The 18803-nt window shown below is 37.6% G+C and overlaps 1 protein-coding gene across 1 annotated transcript in view; it reads left to right on the top strand.

Moving 5' to 3' along the window:
* PLEKHA7 (pleckstrin homology domain containing A7) overlaps positions 1-6784 on the top strand; it is a 154198-nt gene extending 147414 nt beyond the window's left edge. The window contains exons 18-23 of the mRNA XM_075712426.1: positions 2839-2947; positions 3993-4231; positions 4664-4852; positions 5123-5240; positions 6096-6175; positions 6575-6784. Of these exons, the coding sequence (XP_075568541.1) occupies positions 2839-2947; positions 3993-4231; positions 4664-4852; positions 5123-5240; positions 6096-6175; positions 6575-6784 (945 nt within the window). The remainder of the gene's footprint in view (positions 1-2838; positions 2948-3992; positions 4232-4663; positions 4853-5122; positions 5241-6095; positions 6176-6574) is intronic.
* Positions 6785-18803: the final 12019 nt, after the last annotated feature.

Raw genomic sequence — 18803 nt, 5'->3', positions numbered from 1 at the left:
AATGTATACATTTTGCTCAAATCTTAGCCTACTTTTCCAAATATCCTGGACCAAAAGAGCTCACTAGTTAAATTTTTAGATTTATTTATTTGCAACAAATACCTGATCAGATATGAATTGAAGTCTATTTATTTTCACTATTAATGGATAAATGGTTTGTATCAAAGCAAGAGTTGTAAATTTTAGATTACATCAATCTTTGAAGTCCATTTTCATTTAATTTTGGGGGATGAGGGAGTGATTCAGTTTCTAGAGCCAGAATATTATGTAATTGAGGTCAGCTGTAGAATACATGCCTCCAAAAAAGCCCAGGGGTACTTTAGAATAAAATTGTCCCTGTAGTAAGTTATTTTGTTTAACAAAGGGAAATTACAGGTTTAAACAAAATATACTTTGTTAAAGTACTTTAACAAACAACTTCCAGTTGTGCATTGGGCATGCTTAAAATACTGGATGTGTGCCATGTGATTTAGCAAAACATATAGAAGGGAATGTGGTTTGCACAGAAGAAAATGTTAACTCAGTTTTATTACCCTCTCATAGCACATACATGCATAATTATTAAAAAAATACACGTGCATGCACACAAACATACGCACATTATACGTTTTGTGTGTGTATACTTACATATATGTATGTATGCATAGATATGTTTGGCTAAGATTTTATAAAATGATTCTGAATACCTATTTTGGAAATACTAAGGGGAGCTGATTTTTTCAGAAAGTACTGTATGTTCTTAAAACTATACTCCTTCAAAGAAGTCTCACTTGAAGTACCCATAATACTTAGAGGTTTTTTGATCTCTGCCCAAGGGTATGTAGACTCAAGAATGTTTATCTAGTATTTTCCAATAACACTAAATTAATACACATGATATTTTAAAAAATGCTGTCTTTGTGGAATATTATTAAAAATTCAATAAATTTGCAGACTCAAGTTTCTGTAGGAAACAGCTAATGTTGTTTCTATATAGCATTAATTAAGAGGCTAAAAACTATAAACGTTTCAAGGTGCTCAGTCAGAGTAAATCTTACTTTTAAGAGTGTAGCTTCATTGTCTTTTGCTTAAGGGTTGGGGGGATCTGGGCATGCTGAAGTTAACTGAGATGTGGTATTTTGTAAGTGAGAACTTTTTAGTTGTTAAGTGTTTCTCTTTTGGTTTTATAAATCATTCTAAATTATGTTTCTGTGTGAAGGAAGTTAGGGAAATTGATTTATCTCTCCAAGTTACCTTTTCATGCCTGGCCATAAAGTATATTGATACACTTTCGTGAACAGCAGTCTTGGCTTTCATAATTTAAAAATAAATTCATCTGTTTATCTTTTAGATCCAGTCCATTTTTGCTCTAAAATATTCTCTTCACATCAATATTTAAGTAATGGGAAGAAATTATATTAAAAGATCTCCTGGCTTTTGTACATTACTGATGAAACATTTTCTGAGTGGTTTCAGAAGCAGGATTTTTTGTACGTGTGGGGTTTTTTTAACCAGTTCTGAGGCTTGATTATTGTAAATCCATCATTTAGTTCCTTGTAGTATGATTAATCTCAGAAAAATGAAATGAAACGTGCAAATTTAGAGTTTGTATCCTGACAATCTTTGAAGATATGTCCCATCTATCGAGTGAGTTTACTACAGGCAAATAACGTCCTCCATCATTTAAATGTTTGTGTTCTTGGCACCCTGTTTGCTGATCTATAACCTGGCTGAACATATTTTCTGATCTAAGACAGAAAGTGAAAAGCAATTTATATGCCTGCCTTAGCTCTATGAGGCGTAAGAGCTTTTACTAAAGTTTTTCTCTTTCAGGCTTATAGGATTAATTAGCGGTTATGTTGCAGCTCATGGCAAGTGATGGATTTCTAGAGTTCTTGAGCAGTTTCTGAGCAATTCTTAACTACAGTGTTTCACTGCCGCCTTCTTTCTTTAGTAAAACCAAGAGGAAAACAATATTATTAAGCTTATTCTTAATGCCAATTTTTGAAGGCAGAATTACCAGGCTTTGATTAAGTAGATGAGAATAGCTATTTATGATGATTGCAATGAACATCTGACTGAAGTGGTGGCTTCAGTAGCCAAGGCCTCTGGCTGCAAGATGCCATCAAAAGCAGAGTCCCGGCTGTAGACAAAGCTTCCCTTTCTTTCCTCCTGGAAAGCCTTGGTAAAGCAAATAGGATGCAAGATGAGACCAAATCCTGGAACAGCAGCAATATATTTTTTCAACCTATAATACATCATGTCCAGTAGGCCTAACAACCCAAATATAAGCAGAAATTAAATTTGTCAGCCCTTCTGAGTTAGTTTTGGTTTTATATTTCATCCATTAAAAGCCATTAGGAAGTTCACAGCAGCAGTCAGGGAGACTATACTAATTTTTTGGTTTTTTAATATTGGACATTTCCCCTAAACATATTAAGATGAGTTCCGTAAGGCTGTCTTAGCAGTCTTAAGTGTGTTAGTATGGGATTTAAGAACAAAGTTCGAATGAAAAGGTTCTGTAAGCTCATTTTATGTAGAAATTAAACTAGGATTTTATAGCCTGTATAATACTGTAGAGAAAAATGTAGAGGTGTCTCTTTCCCCCAGTCTTCTATAGGAAGTCTTCCAAGACTCAGAAAATGCTCTAACAAATTTTATAGGCAAGATATGTTGATTTGTGTTCGTGGGGTTTTTTAAAGTTTTAAAATAATTATTTAACTCATTTCTAGACTCCTAAGTTTTCATGTAAGTTCTGAAACATTAGTTTGGTTTTGGTGTGAAAAGAAGGATAAGCCCATAATAAATAAAAGATGAGATATAATTGATTTTTCTTTTTTCTTTTTCTACAAACATCAGGAGAAAACACAAATACAAAAAGACTTGTGGAGAATTGAAGATGTTACAGCTGGCTTGAGTGCAAATAAAACGAACTACAAAACCATGGTAGACTCTATCAAGAATCCAGGTAAGAAGAGCATAATAAAAACATAAAAAATACACAAATGCAGCTGAATCTTTGGGTCTGTGCAAATAGTCTAGAAGTTTGTTCTACTGCAGAAAATCCAGTTAATTCTGCTATGGGTTGCATCAGAAAACTCTTGTTGATTGAGCACATTAACTGGGCGTTTCTTTGGTTGAGGTGGCAAAAAGGATTTTTGTTGTTTGTTTTCACATACTGGTAACGCTAAAATGTAACAAGCCATAGAAAAGGGAACAGTAATAATAATGGGCTAAGTTCTTCAAGTTGCAGTTGTCTCATGCCAGCGTAGTATCTATTCTGCGTTCCGTCCAGAAGCTCCTCTCTGTGTTCTTCTCTGCCTTCCCCCCGCTCCCCGCCTTGGATACTGCCCAACTGCCCCTGCTGCAGTTGCCTTCCCCCTGCCTCTTCAGGCAGGTGGTTGGTGGGCAGAACAGCAACATCAGCTATGGAAAAGATGAAGGGAAAGTCTGTGTGGTCTGTATTTCAGTTGCTTTATTCTGTTTCAAAAGAAAAGACCTAACACGTTGGGATGGCAAGAGACTGTTAACGCCTACTGTAAATTCACTTTAAAGTATCTTTGCTTACATTTTACATACAGAGATAAAATAATTCTGAGATGGTGAGATCTTGTTTTATTTAAGGTATAGCTATGAGTGCTTTGCCTTGTCTAGATCTGTAGGTACCTTAAGGACTCTGTGGCACAGGGCCAGATACAGCCTATGAACTGATTTCTTATGATTCTTGGGCTTTTCCTTCCTTCCCTCCCACTGCCTTCTCCAAGGAATTTTACTGGATGATATTAAAGTGTGTGTTTTTATTTTTGGCCTGAAAGGCTTGCTTGATCCTCATCAAGAAAATGTTTTCCACCCCTGCTATAATGTAACAAACATTTTTATGTCCAAAAAACCCCTTGTTTGTGCTCAAAACAACGTGCAGAGTATTAGGGCTGGTTTATGAAGTCTAAGGATGTTAATTGCTGTTCTTATGAACGTTATTGATAAGAAACAACATTTGCATATTTCTCCCCTAGAGAGAAAAATAGTGCCTTCATTTTCTCAGTCCTCAGTGCCTTCCTTACCAGCTTCCCTCGCAACTGCAGAGAGCAAACTTTCAGTCCCGCAAAGCCCTCCACCCAGTCCAGTTAAATCCTCTCTGGAGGTTAGGCTGTATCCACAGCCTTATTTCCAGGCCAGAACGCAGCACCAAGCACAGCAGCTGAAAAAAATCGAGCCGCCTCTTCAGTCACCAATTAAGCTAAAGCCAAAGGTTGTAAGTATTGCTCTTGTGAGATTCATTCACCAATGTTTCCATGTACTTCAGGCAGAAACAGTGAAAGTGTCATGGTTACAAAGTGCACACAGTGTGGAAGCGCAACAGGGAGACACTTAAGGTGTTGGTATTGAAACAGAGCAATAGCACTTACAGGAGAATATATGTGTGTAACCTGGAGCTTTATGTACAGTAGGCATATACTGGTTTAGAACATACCAATGCAGAGCCTTCCTTGCTAATGCCTTGTGGTTGATGAGTTGTTTGCTTTCTTGAGTCTTTGGTTTTTAAAGCCTCAAGCTCCTGGTGTGAACAGAGTAGAGCATGCTAAAGCAGCCACAAATAACTCATATAATGTAATGAACTTTCAGTTAGTTTATGCCAGAGTGTTTTCAGACTGTTTGCCAAGTACCTGTGCTTTCCTGTTACCAGGAAGATGAAGCACCGCCCAGACCTCCTCTCCCTCAGTTGTACAGTCCTGACGATCAGCCACCAGCTGTTCCACCTCTCCCGAGAGAAGCCACTGTCATCAGACACACATCAGTGCGGGGCCTGAAACGTCAGTCAGATGAAAGAAAGAGAGACAGAGAACTCGGACAGTATGTTAATGGAGATTATAGGGTGAGCACTCATACACCTGTACACCTGAACTTTAAAGATATGTGAACCTGTAATAAAAGATATTGCCTGTAGGTCTTGTAATAAGGCGGGGGGGGGGGGGGGGGGGAATGATGGCAGAGAGATAGTAATAGCAAGGAGAGATCTAACGCCATATAATACTGCCAAAGAGAGATTTAGTAATCCAGAAACAAAGCTTTAGGATTTGTTTTAAGATTATTAAGACTTGCTGTCTGTGATTTTATTTGAGCTGATGAGTATTTTTCAATATAGGTGGAACTGCGTTCATACGTGAGTGAACCAGAACTAGCAACGATAGGTGGTGACCTTGGCCAACCTCCCAGTGGTTTAATAAGCTCTGACAGTGGATACCAGACATTACCTACCCGTGGTAAGCCAGGAATTTATGTAGTTGATTTTTAACAGTACTGTCCGTATACGAGCTTTTCTCTCCTAGGATTTTCTGGAGATGGTCTTTATCATCAGATCATTTTTTTTAGATTAACTGTACAATGCTGTGAAAGTCTAGAGATTTGATGCATTTTAATGGTGCTGTTACAGACAACCAGCCTTTTGCAAAGCAACTTAATAGATCATGCTTAAAAAAAACATAGCAAAACATGAAATGAGCTGTTAGAATGTCTCCTATATTCAGAGTTATTTTTCCTCATAATTTCTGTGTGATCTTTTACAAACTCAAGTATTTTTTTAAAACGCTTTTATTGCTATTGAAATGAAAGTGATAAAAAAAAGGAATATAATGCCCCCAGACATTACATGTGACTTGACATTCCATCCCCACTGTGCTGCAGTCCTGTAACTGTTTCACAAATGAGGATAGAGAGGATATTTGGGGAAGAGCAATTAATTTCTTAGCCATTCTTTTCTTACTTCTTTTCTTTCTAACTGTGAATGTTAAGGTTCGATTTTCTTCATAGATGTGATTATTTGTACAGCTTATCTACTGTTGTACAGCTGAGTTCACCCCATACCTTATTTAATATAAGCTTCTAAATTATTATAGATATTTCTGAATTTTGATCAATAGTGACCTGAAACACATTACTTTTGGCTGAAATGACTTTTCATGCCTCTCATGATCTCCTGAACTGCAAAATGTGAAATGTGAGCTAAAATGGTAACCAGAATGTCATAGAAAAAGCATGATAATTTAAAAAAATGTCTGACACTTGTCTTCCTTTTGTCTGTCATTTGGTTTTAAGGCATTCTCTTTTTCCTTATCAAGGTTTATCTGGATCAACTTCCAGATTGCACCAGTCATCTACCATTTCATCATATGCAACACTTCGAAGGGATAGGTCCAAGGTATGTTTTAAATCAATATCTGAAGGCAAATGTCTGAACTGTTCAAAATAGTTAAGCCCAGAATATATTTTGCAGAGCAGGATGTGGGATTGTAGTAGCATGGGAGAGGACCCAACACCTGTGATCTAATAAAATCTCCAATTTTTCACTTTCTTAAATTAATTGGGAAGCAGACAGATAACTTAATGCTTTTGAAATAGACTTATAAAACAAGGTTTAGAACCAAATATCAGCCGTACTAATAGAAAATATAGCACTGAAATATGCCAATTAATGCAAAAATAATATATGAAAATCATCTTAATTTAGTAATAAGGTAGGAGAAAGAGTTAATTTTTGTGTACTACTTATAAAGTATTAATTACAACATGTGTTTTGTGTGCCTTGTGACTTCGACAGGAGAGACCAAAGAGTGCCTTGGAACGTTTATACTCTGGAGACCACCAAAGAGGCAAGATGAGTGCAGAGGAACAACTAGAAAGAATGAAGCGACATCAGAAGGCATTAGTTCGTGAACGCAAGAGAACTCTTAGCCAAGGAGAAAGGCAGTCTGTTTCATCTCGGTCTTTCATCAGGCCCATTTCTGCAGACATAGGCTCAGTATGTTAGATATGCCTTAAAAGGACTAAACTAAAAATATATTTGGATTTTTTTTTCTAGCAAGCACTTTCACTTGAGTGTGTGTGATGCTTCTAGTCCAATTAAATTAGTGTTATACAGTATAAAATGAGTTCAGAGAGTGTGAGTAACAGATTTTTTTTAAACTTTTTTTACTAGTAGTTACAGTATATGTAGCAGGTTCAGCAGGTAAGTTGGTCAGAGGTTAGTGTGCTGAGTGGAGATGTGAGTATATCGGAGTGATTTCAGACACATGATTGATTTTTACTGGAATTGTATTTAGAAAGTGTAAGAAGCTTGTACAGTTTTAAAACTGCTTCATAATGGAATGGGCCTTTTAGAATGTTCTTATTCACCATGGATATTTTTCTTTTTAATTCATAAATTAGGCTGCAAGGTAGTCGTGGTAATACAGACCAAGGTGGTGTTTGTTTTTTTAAAGACATAATAAATGGAAATCAGTTTTAAAGTCTAATCATGCTGATTAGAAATTTATGTAAGAGCTAATGGGTTTTAATTGATAGAAATTCTTCTTTAAAGCTCAAAATGTAGAATATTCTAATAAGGCTCAAATTTAAGCTGCTGAAGAAAAGGATTTTTGTTGCGTTCTGAGATTAAATGCTGTACAGATGATAAGTTTGTAACGATACATTTTGGATACTAACCAAAGCAGTTCTAATTGGCAAAGTTACCCAGTCGCTCACTTGGTGCTAAACCAAGATTGTACTGTAATTGCACTTATGCTGCGGTCTTTTAATTTATTCTTTTATTTGGTCCACTAGAGCTTTAGAATGATCACCTTGTTTTACCTAATTCATTGCACAAGATCTCTTGCTTTTAGATTCGTCACTCATCATACCTAATGCCTCTTTTTTTGTTTGCTTGTTTTTAATTTGCAGAATTTTGTAGTTATTTTAAAATTTCTAACTGGACTACTCAATTTTTACCAGGCTTAATTGCATTTAGTACATGTGTGTCAATTGCTAGCATTAAAAAAACCCTATAATATTCAGCCTTTCGTTCCCACAGCTCAGTAGCACTAATTTACAGCTAGTTATTTGTATTTACTTTCCCAGTAAATACGAGTGCACTACTTGGAGGCATTCATCTATTTTGTCTTCTGTTTTGCAATCACAGATTTATTAAAGACAGTGCATAATATTTGGGAACTGTAGAACTATAGTATCACTGTTATTTTCATATTTAGGTAGAAGAACTAAATCTGAGCTCGTTTCCTGACTCACGTAACATACACAAGTCAAATTTAAACATTTTTGTAACACTCCCTATTAACATTTGTGGCAAACACTTTATCTATAAATTTGGGTGCCATCTTGGTCTTTTTCTTGCTGTAAAGAATTAAAATAGAATCTTTCAGCCCTAGCAAAGTTTTGTAGAGGTCATCTCTTGTACCTTAAGGGCTTCAATATGCAAAAAGCATGTTTGATAGCACAATTACTCAAACCATTACAATTATTTAGCAGCCAAAATGGCAAACAGTTAAATGTATAATTGAAGTGCTGCTCAGTATGTAACATCTGCTTTAAACATACGTTGTATGTGTAACTAATTTTTAATCGGTCAGCTCTCAAGTGTAGTATGACATTTTAAGGATTGATCACAATACATTAATTCATTTGTTATATACAATGCCTTTTTAATGTAAGAGTTGCAACATCAAAGCCAATAAAAATACTGCTTCGTAATAATGGTTTGATGTTTTTCTTACCTATATATAATAACTTGAAAATGATACTGTGTATTTAAAATATACTATGTCAATCAGGCCTGGTTCGAATATGAGTAGAAGAATGAGTTTGGAGTACTCATATGAGAAAACATCTTTTTCTCTTTTGAATTCTGTAAAGAAACATCTTAATTTTTGAGAGATAATTGCCTTTTAGGTATTTGACTTTTTTAATATACGTGGAAGATACGTATCTTCTGAGTGAATATTGAGAGCTTGTGCATGAATAGGTTTCAATTAGGTTTATTAATGCAAGTAGCATAATGAAGTCTAAAGACTTCATACGAAGTTCAAACTTCAACCAAAACAATACAAAGATTTGTAACAGAAATACTGGAGATGCTTTTAAGAAACACATTAGTGGCTTCTGTTGATACCCTCAAACACTTGAGGAGATAATTTTTTTGTTGTCCTTTTTGTCCCTTCTCTTTCCCACTGCTTTTAATCCCATGTTTCAATTCTGTATAGTAAAGTTGTTGAGATCTGCTGGATGGAATGATGCTGCAACTGAACTTAACTTTTGGAACAAAAAAGTGTTGGTAGTGTCCTTAAGCGTGAGCTTATATGCAGCTGTATTGTGTGTAGCTGTGAAGGAGCTACTATGCAATGATTTGGGAACTCTAAAATTATGCTGCTCAATTTAAATAGGTTCTGAATTCATTATTGCTAAATATTTACCTTGTAAAGACAGAATGTGAAAGATTTTTTTATCTTTGCAGGTAGCTAGATACTTTAGTAAAGACATAAGAGCTTAGAAGTTCCTAATTATTATTTTTGAATTCAAGACAAGTCAATGCTAGTACGTAAAATATTACCAGCTTTAATCACCAGGTATTATTCTAGACAGATACATAAAATTTTCAAGCTGCAATTCTCAACCTGCAATATAAACACCCTTTCTGTGTAGTGATTCAAAATCACACAGCACTGCCTGGTTAAAATGCCAAGGACTAGTCTGTCAGTCCGTAGACTCACTTGTATTGACACCTGTGCTTCCAAAGACGTTCATGTGTAGCTAGTTCCATTTTAATCTGCATATGTGAAATTGTGATTAATACATTTGTTAGAATTTAATACTGCTGAACATTACCTGTAAAATTAAACAATACTCCCAAATCCATGCAGCACAGCTAGAGATCAAATCTCCCAGCCATATGTTCCAAGAAATAGAGTTGCATTTTCTTTTTCTTGTCAGTTAAGGGGTTTGCTCTGTGGATTCTTTCAGCAATAGAGCATTTGCAGCAGTAGTAATGTACATTGCTAAGTGATGAATCTGGCAGTATGGTTGAATGCTGTTAATTGTTTTGTATCTATTACCAGTGGAAACGAGAGCAAGAATTTGATTTGCAGTTACTTGAGAGGGCAATACGTGGAGAAGACAAGGATGAAAATGAATGGTTAAAAGTTCAGCCAGTAGCAGTGACAGAGACAGACCTGGAGCCTCAAGACTATGATTTAGATATCAGCAGAGAGGTAACACTGATAATTTTTTGCCTCCTATTCTCTGCCCCAAAATATTAACCTTTCTAAGTTTTAGATAGTGAATTCTCATCTTTTCTTTTAAAAGTTAGCTGGAAGTTTGAACTCAAAGGAGTCTTTTGGGTATTGAAAATTTATGGCCTGGCACTTAGAATCTCTGTAAGGTTCTTGTTCATACTGTGTTTTAGTGGAGAGAAGAAATTCAAAGGTTGGCTCTACTTTGTGAAATATACATCTCGGGCTCTATAGAGGAAAAAGTGATTAAGTTAGGCAATGTTATATAAATTGGAAAAAAAAGATGAGAAGACAACATTGAGAGTATTTGAAAATAAGAAACACCAGTGAAGTGAATGTTAGCTCCCCAGAGCTACCTTACTCTTCACTTTAACTGGCAAAACATGGTAGAGAAGAGGGAGCACTGCTTTATCCTGGTCAGAACAGAAAACACCTTTCTGTTGGCTTTTCAAGTGACTGGGTTGGTGTTCCGGGCACTAGATCTCTTTTCAGCTCTGGTAACCCAGTAAAGTATTTGTTTGAAATGCGATTGAGCCATCTGGTGGAAAAGAAAGAATACAGCAAGTGGAAAGATTCAGTAGGTACTATGCATTGTGTAAAATGCCGTGGTAGATGGAAAATCAGTAAAATTATTAATGATAGTTAGACTAGTAAGCACCTCTACTCTTCTGAAAGCTGTTGGCAATGTATCATTTTACATAGAAACCTTTGTAAGAGGTTGAATCTGTGAGCCATTATCTGTTGATCTCTGTGAATGAATGTATCTTTCAATTATTCTTTGTATATTTTCTACAGAAAATGCAGTGGTCCTGTAAACTTCAGAAACAGAAAAAATACTTCCGCTTTATTGCCTTTCCTTGTTGCACTCTGCTATTAAATTCTTTTCCAGAAGGCCTCCAGGGCTACGTGAACCACTTCGTACATCCAAATTAGTGCCTTAAGCCTAGGATAGGAAACATTTTTACTTCTAGGCATTTCTGTCCTACTTCAGAGGAACTGAAGCTCTGAATGTAAAGTTTCTTTCTCAAGTTACCCAGGTTGTCCTTTTCCATTTCATGTACCCATCCTCTTCACCTGGCAGGCACTTCTGTACCTGAGGTACTTCTGTGCCTCATAAGGAAATGTACTCAGTTGTGTCTTTAAGGCCAATAAATCTGTTGTTCACATAACTCAGTTTGTTATTCTGGAAGTGGCAGGATGAGCTGATCTATGTTAGTTATAGTATGGAGATAGGTATTTAAATTAAAAAAAAAAAAAGATGTAGAGAGAGTGCAAGCGCTCCAGAGAAGAATTGGATTTGAAGGTAAGAAAGTGTAGTGGAAAACTAGGATTTTTCAGGAAGCATTGGCCTTGGGTTTACTGAGAAGGAAGAATGAAAATTTGAGGTTATGAGTGCCAACGACTGTATTGTATGCTTTGGACCTATGACTGCTTGCGAATTACTGAGCCTAATCACTGGGGCTTAGGTCAGGCCACTTTACATACGCCACTGAGTTAGTGTGGACTAAGTTAAGCAATGAAAAATTTAGGATTATCTTTCTTTAAAACTTGGAATTTTGAAAACTGATCACCTCATGAGTGTTTTAACAAAAATCCAAAGAGGAGAAGAAAAAATGGTTCCCCACCACTTATTTTTATTTATTCACACGTCCTCTATTTGTGCTTTTCAAAAGCAGTCTGTCCTGTGTAATAAGCATTGGTTTTCAAAGTCCATTTGTAAACTGAATTTTCAGTAGGTGATTTAGATCTCTTATATTGAGCAAAAATTTCCCACAAAGAAACTGATCCTAACAAAACTTGTTGATACCTTTTGTGTAATCATGTTAAAATTTTAAATCTACAGAATTATGTGTATGTAATGTGTTGTTACAATTGCACAATGTTAGCGTATTTCTGGGTCAGTTCCCTAGACAACTTTTGAACACCCAGATTTTATAATCCAAGAATTTCCTAGAGATGATTGCAAACTGCTGTTTTTCTTCTCCCCACCCCCACCCCGCTCACAGAAGAAGATTATGCAGTCTCAAAAGAATGATACTCTAGATTAAAACTTTAGGTGATACTTCCTTTCAGTTGTTGGAAGTCTTCACTGGCACGACATACATATCACGACATTAAAATCGCAGGTTCAGTCAGTCTTGTAGTGGATGCTTTCTACTGTAACAACTTCAGTCAATGTCCTACTTTGGGCTCTAAGCCTGAGCTGAAGAAAGGTTCCCTGTTGATTCTGATTTCTTTCGTAATCCACTTTAACATTTTTTCAATCTATCTTCTAAAGTAAAATTAATTGGAGGGAAAAGACACTGTTAAAAGGGCATCAGCTCATATCCAGAGGGAGTGTTTAGCATCAGGTACATGTATCGACTGTGAAAACCTGTGCTTTATTCTTTCCACTGAGTTTTCCCATTGAGGAGAATTTATCTCAATTTTCTTTCAGTCTTTGTTATTAAAAACTCGATGCTTGCTTTCTTTCCACAGTTGTCAAAACCTGAGAAGGTTGCAATTCCAGAACGCTATGTTGAACTGGAGCCGGAAGAGCCTCTTTCTACAGAAGAACTGGCAGCAAGGCAGCGTAAAGCAGAAAAGATAAAGAATATTCTTACTAAATCAAGGTCAGTTTTTTTTTTTTCAAATCTTATATAGGGGCTGGTGTTAAACATTCAGAACTAACTTCATACAACAGTCTAATTCCTATTGAATTATCTAGATGTGACTTGTGGCTTTTAGAAAATGCACACAGAATTTATGTAGTATACTTAAAGCTCCTTTTTAAAACAGGGTAGAAGAGAGAATGACGAATTTTGTATATGTCCATTTTCTTGTTCAGACCATCCTACAATAGTAGTAAATCCTTACCAAGCAACTTGTAGATGAGAGTGAGGAGGAAGGAAGGGCACAGATCTGGCCAAACGCAGAAGAAAAGTCAGTGTGAGAGCAAGTTTCTGTTTTCTCCAGAGAGCTGGAGTTCTGAAACAACACTTCTGGCTACTTACAGCTAATGCAGAGTCAGCTGAAACATTCCGTTTCAAGAATTTGATTTCTTCAAGTATCTGCTGTCTCTTTGGAAGACAATTAAAGAGGCTGTGCCTGAGGATGACCAGGTTATACCTTTTCCTCTGGGCACTAACAAGAAACATTACTAACAGCTTCAAATAAATAGCACTTTTGGTCGTGCTTTCATGTAAACAGTGTATTTAGAACACAGGCCTTTCAGATGTACTTAATGCTATGCAGAAATAGTGACCGAATGTGTAATGGCTGCATTATTTGTCTTTGTGTGCTGTAGTCATTTACATACAATATCTAACTCTAAAGAACTTCAATAAAATACGGAGCTCGATAGATGAGATTTGAAAACTGCTGTATGAATTCAAGCTTGTTCTCATGTGCGTGGTGGATTCTTCTTTATGTTTGTAAACCTTAATGTTGTTTTGCACTTTCCCACTAGTATGCACAATCTACAGCCTACTGTTGCCCAGGACAAGCACAACTCAGTTGATTTAGATTCACAGCTGCAAGAGCAGGAGCGCATCATTACCATATCATACGCTTTGGCTTCTGAAGCCTCTCAGAGGAGCAAGGAGGTAGCAGGTAATACTTAGTTATTTGCAAAATAACAGCTATTTCTTGCCAGTTTCTAAAGTTGTGTGGGGTTTTTGCTGAACTCCTGGCATGAGAGAGAGCTTTAGGCATTCATATTGAAAATATTGAAAATAGTGAAAAGTGTGTACAGATAACAAATTTAGAGAGACTAAAGATTTACGTTGAGTATTTGGCCTCTAATGGACAGGGTGAAGGGGACAAAATAGTATGATCAGTAAGTTCAGAGCTTGGAAACTTGCTCTTACTAATAGTACTAAAAAATTAACATTTTCAATTAATTCCCTATAATTGTATTAAATGATGTATTTCTATATTCATTTTTAAAAAGTAAATTGGTCTGTGACAAAAAAGTCAAGACAAAGGGATTTTAATTTTTTTTTAACTGAAGGATTCCCTGGTCTGGTGATTGAGATTACAGTATGATCATTTGCAGCTTGAGCTATGTATACAACAGGCTGAAAAAGACATTGTACAATGGATATTGGCCTGTTACTGTCTGGTGACCAAGCTTAGAGTTCAGAGCAAGACAGCCGTGCATGAATTCTGCTTGATGCCTGGAAATTAATAGATCCTTTGCAATACGTTACTAAAAGTGATAATTTCACTCTTGATTGCTTTATAGTTGAATATAAGAAAGAAATGTCAAGAGATTTGTATCACACAGTAATACATGCAGCAGTTATTCTAGCAAGTACCTGACTGGCCATTTATAACTGGCACAGTTCACTGTTCCAGTGGAGAATGGAAATAATGGAAACTTCAGCTATGATGGAGACAAAATATGCACATTTCTCACCTGAAGTTGCTAGTTTAAACTTATGGCACTTGCCACAGAAGCCCTTGAGATCTTCCCATTAAAGACAGATTATTCCAATATCTAGATGTGTAACATGCATCTGTATTAACAGACTGTTGATTGAGTGTGGCTGTATACTCACAGATGCAGTGGCAGCTAAACCTAAGGGGAATGTGATTTTAAGGGGATGGAATACATTTTCAAGATATGAATCTTGAGACTTCAGAAAGGTTCTGTGGGTAATTTAGCTGACTGGAAAGGATAAAATGATTCACTGAGGAGGCTAGATGTTATAAAAACCAAAACAATAAAAAAAACCCAGAATTGTAAAATCTTTGGAGCATTTCAGGAATAACCTTTTGGACCTTCAGGCATCTGTGCATCAAAATGGCTTCTCCGCAGGCAGTCTGGTCCCAGTTCTAGTAACCAGGTCCCTGTTACAAGGACTTGCACACTTTGGTTATGGAGTGGGACTCTGTGGAGGTATGAACCAATGCAGCATTTTGCCACGTGAGTTCTAGCTGCTTCTGGCAAAAGGTAACACTGAAGCTAAGATCAACCAAGATGAACGCAGCCCATACTTGAAATTGTTCCTCTGTGTCAGAACAAGAGCAGAATGCCTGCTATACTGAACAGTCTTCATGTGGCTAGTTAACTTACTTCTGGGTGCGCATGAAGTTGCAGTAACTGTACAGTACTGCAATATCATAGAATCATAAAATGCTTTGGGTTGGAAGGGACCTTTAGAGGTCACCTAGCCCAACCCCCCCTGCAGTGAGCAGGGACAGCTTTAACCAGAGCAGGTTGCTCGGAGCCCCGTCCAACCTGACCTGGAATGTTTCTAGGGATGGGGCCTCCACTACCTCTCTGGGCAACTTGTTCCAGTGCTTCACCACCCTCATTGTAAAAAATTTTTTCCTTATATCCAGTCTAAATCTATTCTTCTTTAGTTTAAAACTATTACTCCACTATTACTCCTTGTCCTGTCACAACAGGCCTTGCTAAAAAGATTGCCCTCATCCTTCTTATAGGTCCCCTTTAAGTACTGAAAGGCTGCAATAGGTCTCCCTGCAGCCTTCTCTTCTCCTGACTGAACAACCCCAGCTCTCTCAGCCTGGCCTCATAGGAGAGGTGCTCCAGCCCTCGGATCATTTTTGTGGCCCTCCTCTGGACCCGCTCCAACAACTCCATTTCCTTCTTGTGCTGAGGGCCCCAGAGCTGGATGCAGTACTCCAGGTGAGGTCTCACCAGAGCAGAGCAGAGGGGCAGAATCACCTCCCCCAACCTGCTGGCTACGCTTCTTTTGATGCAGCCCAGGATTCGGTTGGCTTTCTGGGCTGCAAGCGCCCATTGTTGGCTCATGTCCAGCTTTTCATCCACCAGTACCTCCGAGTCCTTCTCCGCAGGGCTGCTCTCAATCCCTTCATCCTGCAGCCTGTATTGATATCAGGGGTTGCCCCATCCCAGGTGCAGGACCTTGCACTTGGCCTTGTTGAACCTCATGAGGTTCACACAGGCCCACCTCTCCAGCTTGTCCATGTCCCTTTGGATGACATCTCGTCCTTCTGGTGTGTTAACTCAGCCTGGTGTCATCTGCAAACTTGCTGAGGGTGCACTCAGTCCCACTGTCTGTGTCATTGATGAAGATATTAAACAGCACTGGTCCCAGTATGGACCCCTGAGGGACTCCACTTGTCTCCTTTCTTCCCTTTTTAAAAATGGGCACAATGATTCCCTTCTTCCAGTCACCAGGGACTTCCCCTGACTGCCATGACTTTTCAAATATGATGGAGAGTGGGTTGGCAACTACGTTAGCCAATTGCCTCAGGACTCTGGGATGCATCTCATCAGGTCCCATAGACTTGTGTACATTCAGGTTCCTCAGGTGGTCTCGAACCTGATCTTCCCTTACAGTGGGAGGGGCTTTATCCCCTGGTCTGCAACTTGCGGTCCATCGACTCAGGAGGGATGAGGAGAGAGGTTGCTGGTGAAGACTGAGGCAAAGAAGTTGTTGAGTACCTCAGCCTTCTCCTTGTCTGTTGATACTAGGTTGCCATTCTTGTTCATCAGGGGGTACGCTTTCTTTAACCTTCCTTTTCTGGTTGGCATACCTGTAGAAGCCCTTCTTGTTATTCTTTACATCCCTTGCCAAATTCAGCTCCAGCTGTGCCTTGGCCTTCCTGACCCCATTCCTACACAACTGGGCAGCTTCCCTGTACTTTTCCCAGGACACCTGTCCCTGCTTCCACTGCCTGTGCAGTTCCCTCTTACTCTTTAGTTTGGCCAGCATGTCTTGACTCAGCCATGCTGGTCTCTTCCCTTCCTTGCCTGATCTCTTACACTTGGGGACTGAGAGCTCTTGTGCTCTATGGAAGGTGTCCTTAAAGCTCTGCCAGCTCTGTTCCATTCCCCTGTCCCTGAGGACCGTTTCCCAGGGGGTCCTTCTGCCTAACTCCTTGAAGAGCTGGAAGTTTGCTTTTCTAAAATTTCGGGTCCTGACTGTACTCCTTGCTTTTCCCATATCCCTCAGGAGTGTGAACTCCACCAATGCGTGATCACTGCAGCCCAGGCTGCCTCCAGTCTTGACGTCACCGATGAGCTCTCTTGCACTGGTGACCATCAGGTCCAGTTTGCATCCCCTCGGGTAGGGGTGTCTATTACGTGGCTTAGGAAGTTATCCTCAGTGCATTCTAGGAATCTCCTGGGTTGCCTACAGCTCGCCATGTTGCTTTTCCAGCAGATGTTGGGTGGATCTTTTTATGTTGTATAGTGAATGTAGTAGCTATGTTTTCATTACTACAGTTTTTTGGTTTATATTTTAATTTTTTTGTTGTAATTATTTCAAAAATGTGATCACCACATATTCTTAGGTATACATAGCCACAGAAATCTTCTTAATTCTTTAGTTCTCCCCAATGAGAGAATTAAAATGTGTATTGGCACTGAAAAGTTTAAATGCTGCCTGAAAAAAATTTGCCGTCAGTTGCAAGATGATTTTTAATTTAATTTTCTTTGTGAAGTATAGCAGTTAGCTCTTTTGTCTTTCAGACACTTAAAAAACCCTAACATAGTAGCTAAGGACTTGATTATTTAAGGAAGCCCAAACCTTTATGTCCATGCACAGTTTTCTGTGCTACATTTGTATCTCAAGTACTCACTTGTAACATGTCTTGCTTTGATTTCAATTATTACTTATTACTTACTCCTTTAAAAACCTTTCAAGCAATTCTGAAAAAAAAGCCAGAGTGGTTTGGTTTTGACAGAAAATATACAAACCATAAAAAGAGTTCAGTTTTTTTAGTTAGAGCCTATTTTCTGATGATCTAAAGTGATTAAAAAGAAGAGCATTTGATGCTTTGCACAGCTGATTGTACATTCTCATTTATTCTAATTTTACAGATTCCTTCACATTCTCATTTTTGTAGTTTGAGTTTTACAGTATGGGTTGTCATTTGCTCCTTGTTGATGAAGCAGACCATATCTGAAAATCCAAACCTAAATATCTAGATTTTTTTACAAAGATTTGCTTATGAAAAAGACCATGAAGCTTAACTTCTCCCATTTTTCAGGTGAAAGCAGTTATGTTAAAATGCTATGATAATATAAATCCCTTTTAAAATAAATTGTACATTTAGCTAATCTTTGTAAAGCAGCGTTTTAGAGTCCCTCTGTTCCTAGTAAGATATCAACCTTCTAAATGGAAATCATGCCAAGAACCTGAAAGATTAAAATCAAATGCATGAGTATGAAGAAGTCATTTTGTAAATTGTGTCGTTTGGAATTAGGTCTACCTTTGGCCCTCCAAAATGTAAAAGCAGAATTTAAGACTGAGTTTCAATCTCTTTAGAAGACAATAATCATAAAACTAATACTATACCATTACTCTGGTTTATAAACAAGGATAGTTTTAATCATTGTATTCTTTATCCTGAAGTTTCAAGCTGAGATCTGAAAATGTTTACTGTATCATGCAAAATGATACAGTACTAAGCAAAATGTTACGTGCATCTGTAATTTTTTTTGGTGATTTTTCTATATATTATCTTTGTTTCTGCTCATTGGCGTGTAACAAAGGAAATGCTGAAAACCTGTACAACCTCAGTGAAATCTTGAAATCAAATTAGCAAATATAGGTGCTATTCCAGAACTGCAGTTTTAAAAGCAGGGCTTGATTAGGGTGTATCAGTGTTGTGTGCCTTCAGATGTTCCAGTGAAACGTCATCTTAAGATCGATTGCCCTGAACATTCAAAACAGGAATGTTTATTTGCATAATTTGTACAGCTAATAGGAAAAAAACAGTGGGTAGAAACGTTGTTGTTCAAATTGTGTTCCACGTAACTAAAATAGTGTAACACCTCATTGCATTACT

This window comes from Pelecanus crispus, chromosome 6, assembly GCF_030463565.1.
Source record: "Pelecanus crispus isolate bPelCri1 chromosome 6, bPelCri1.pri, whole genome shotgun sequence".
In the NCBI taxonomy this organism is placed as follows: Eukaryota; Metazoa; Chordata; class Aves; order Pelecaniformes; family Pelecanidae; genus Pelecanus; species Pelecanus crispus.
Note: the sequence above shows the minus strand (reverse complement) of the source record. Positions and strands in the feature narration are given on the sequence as shown.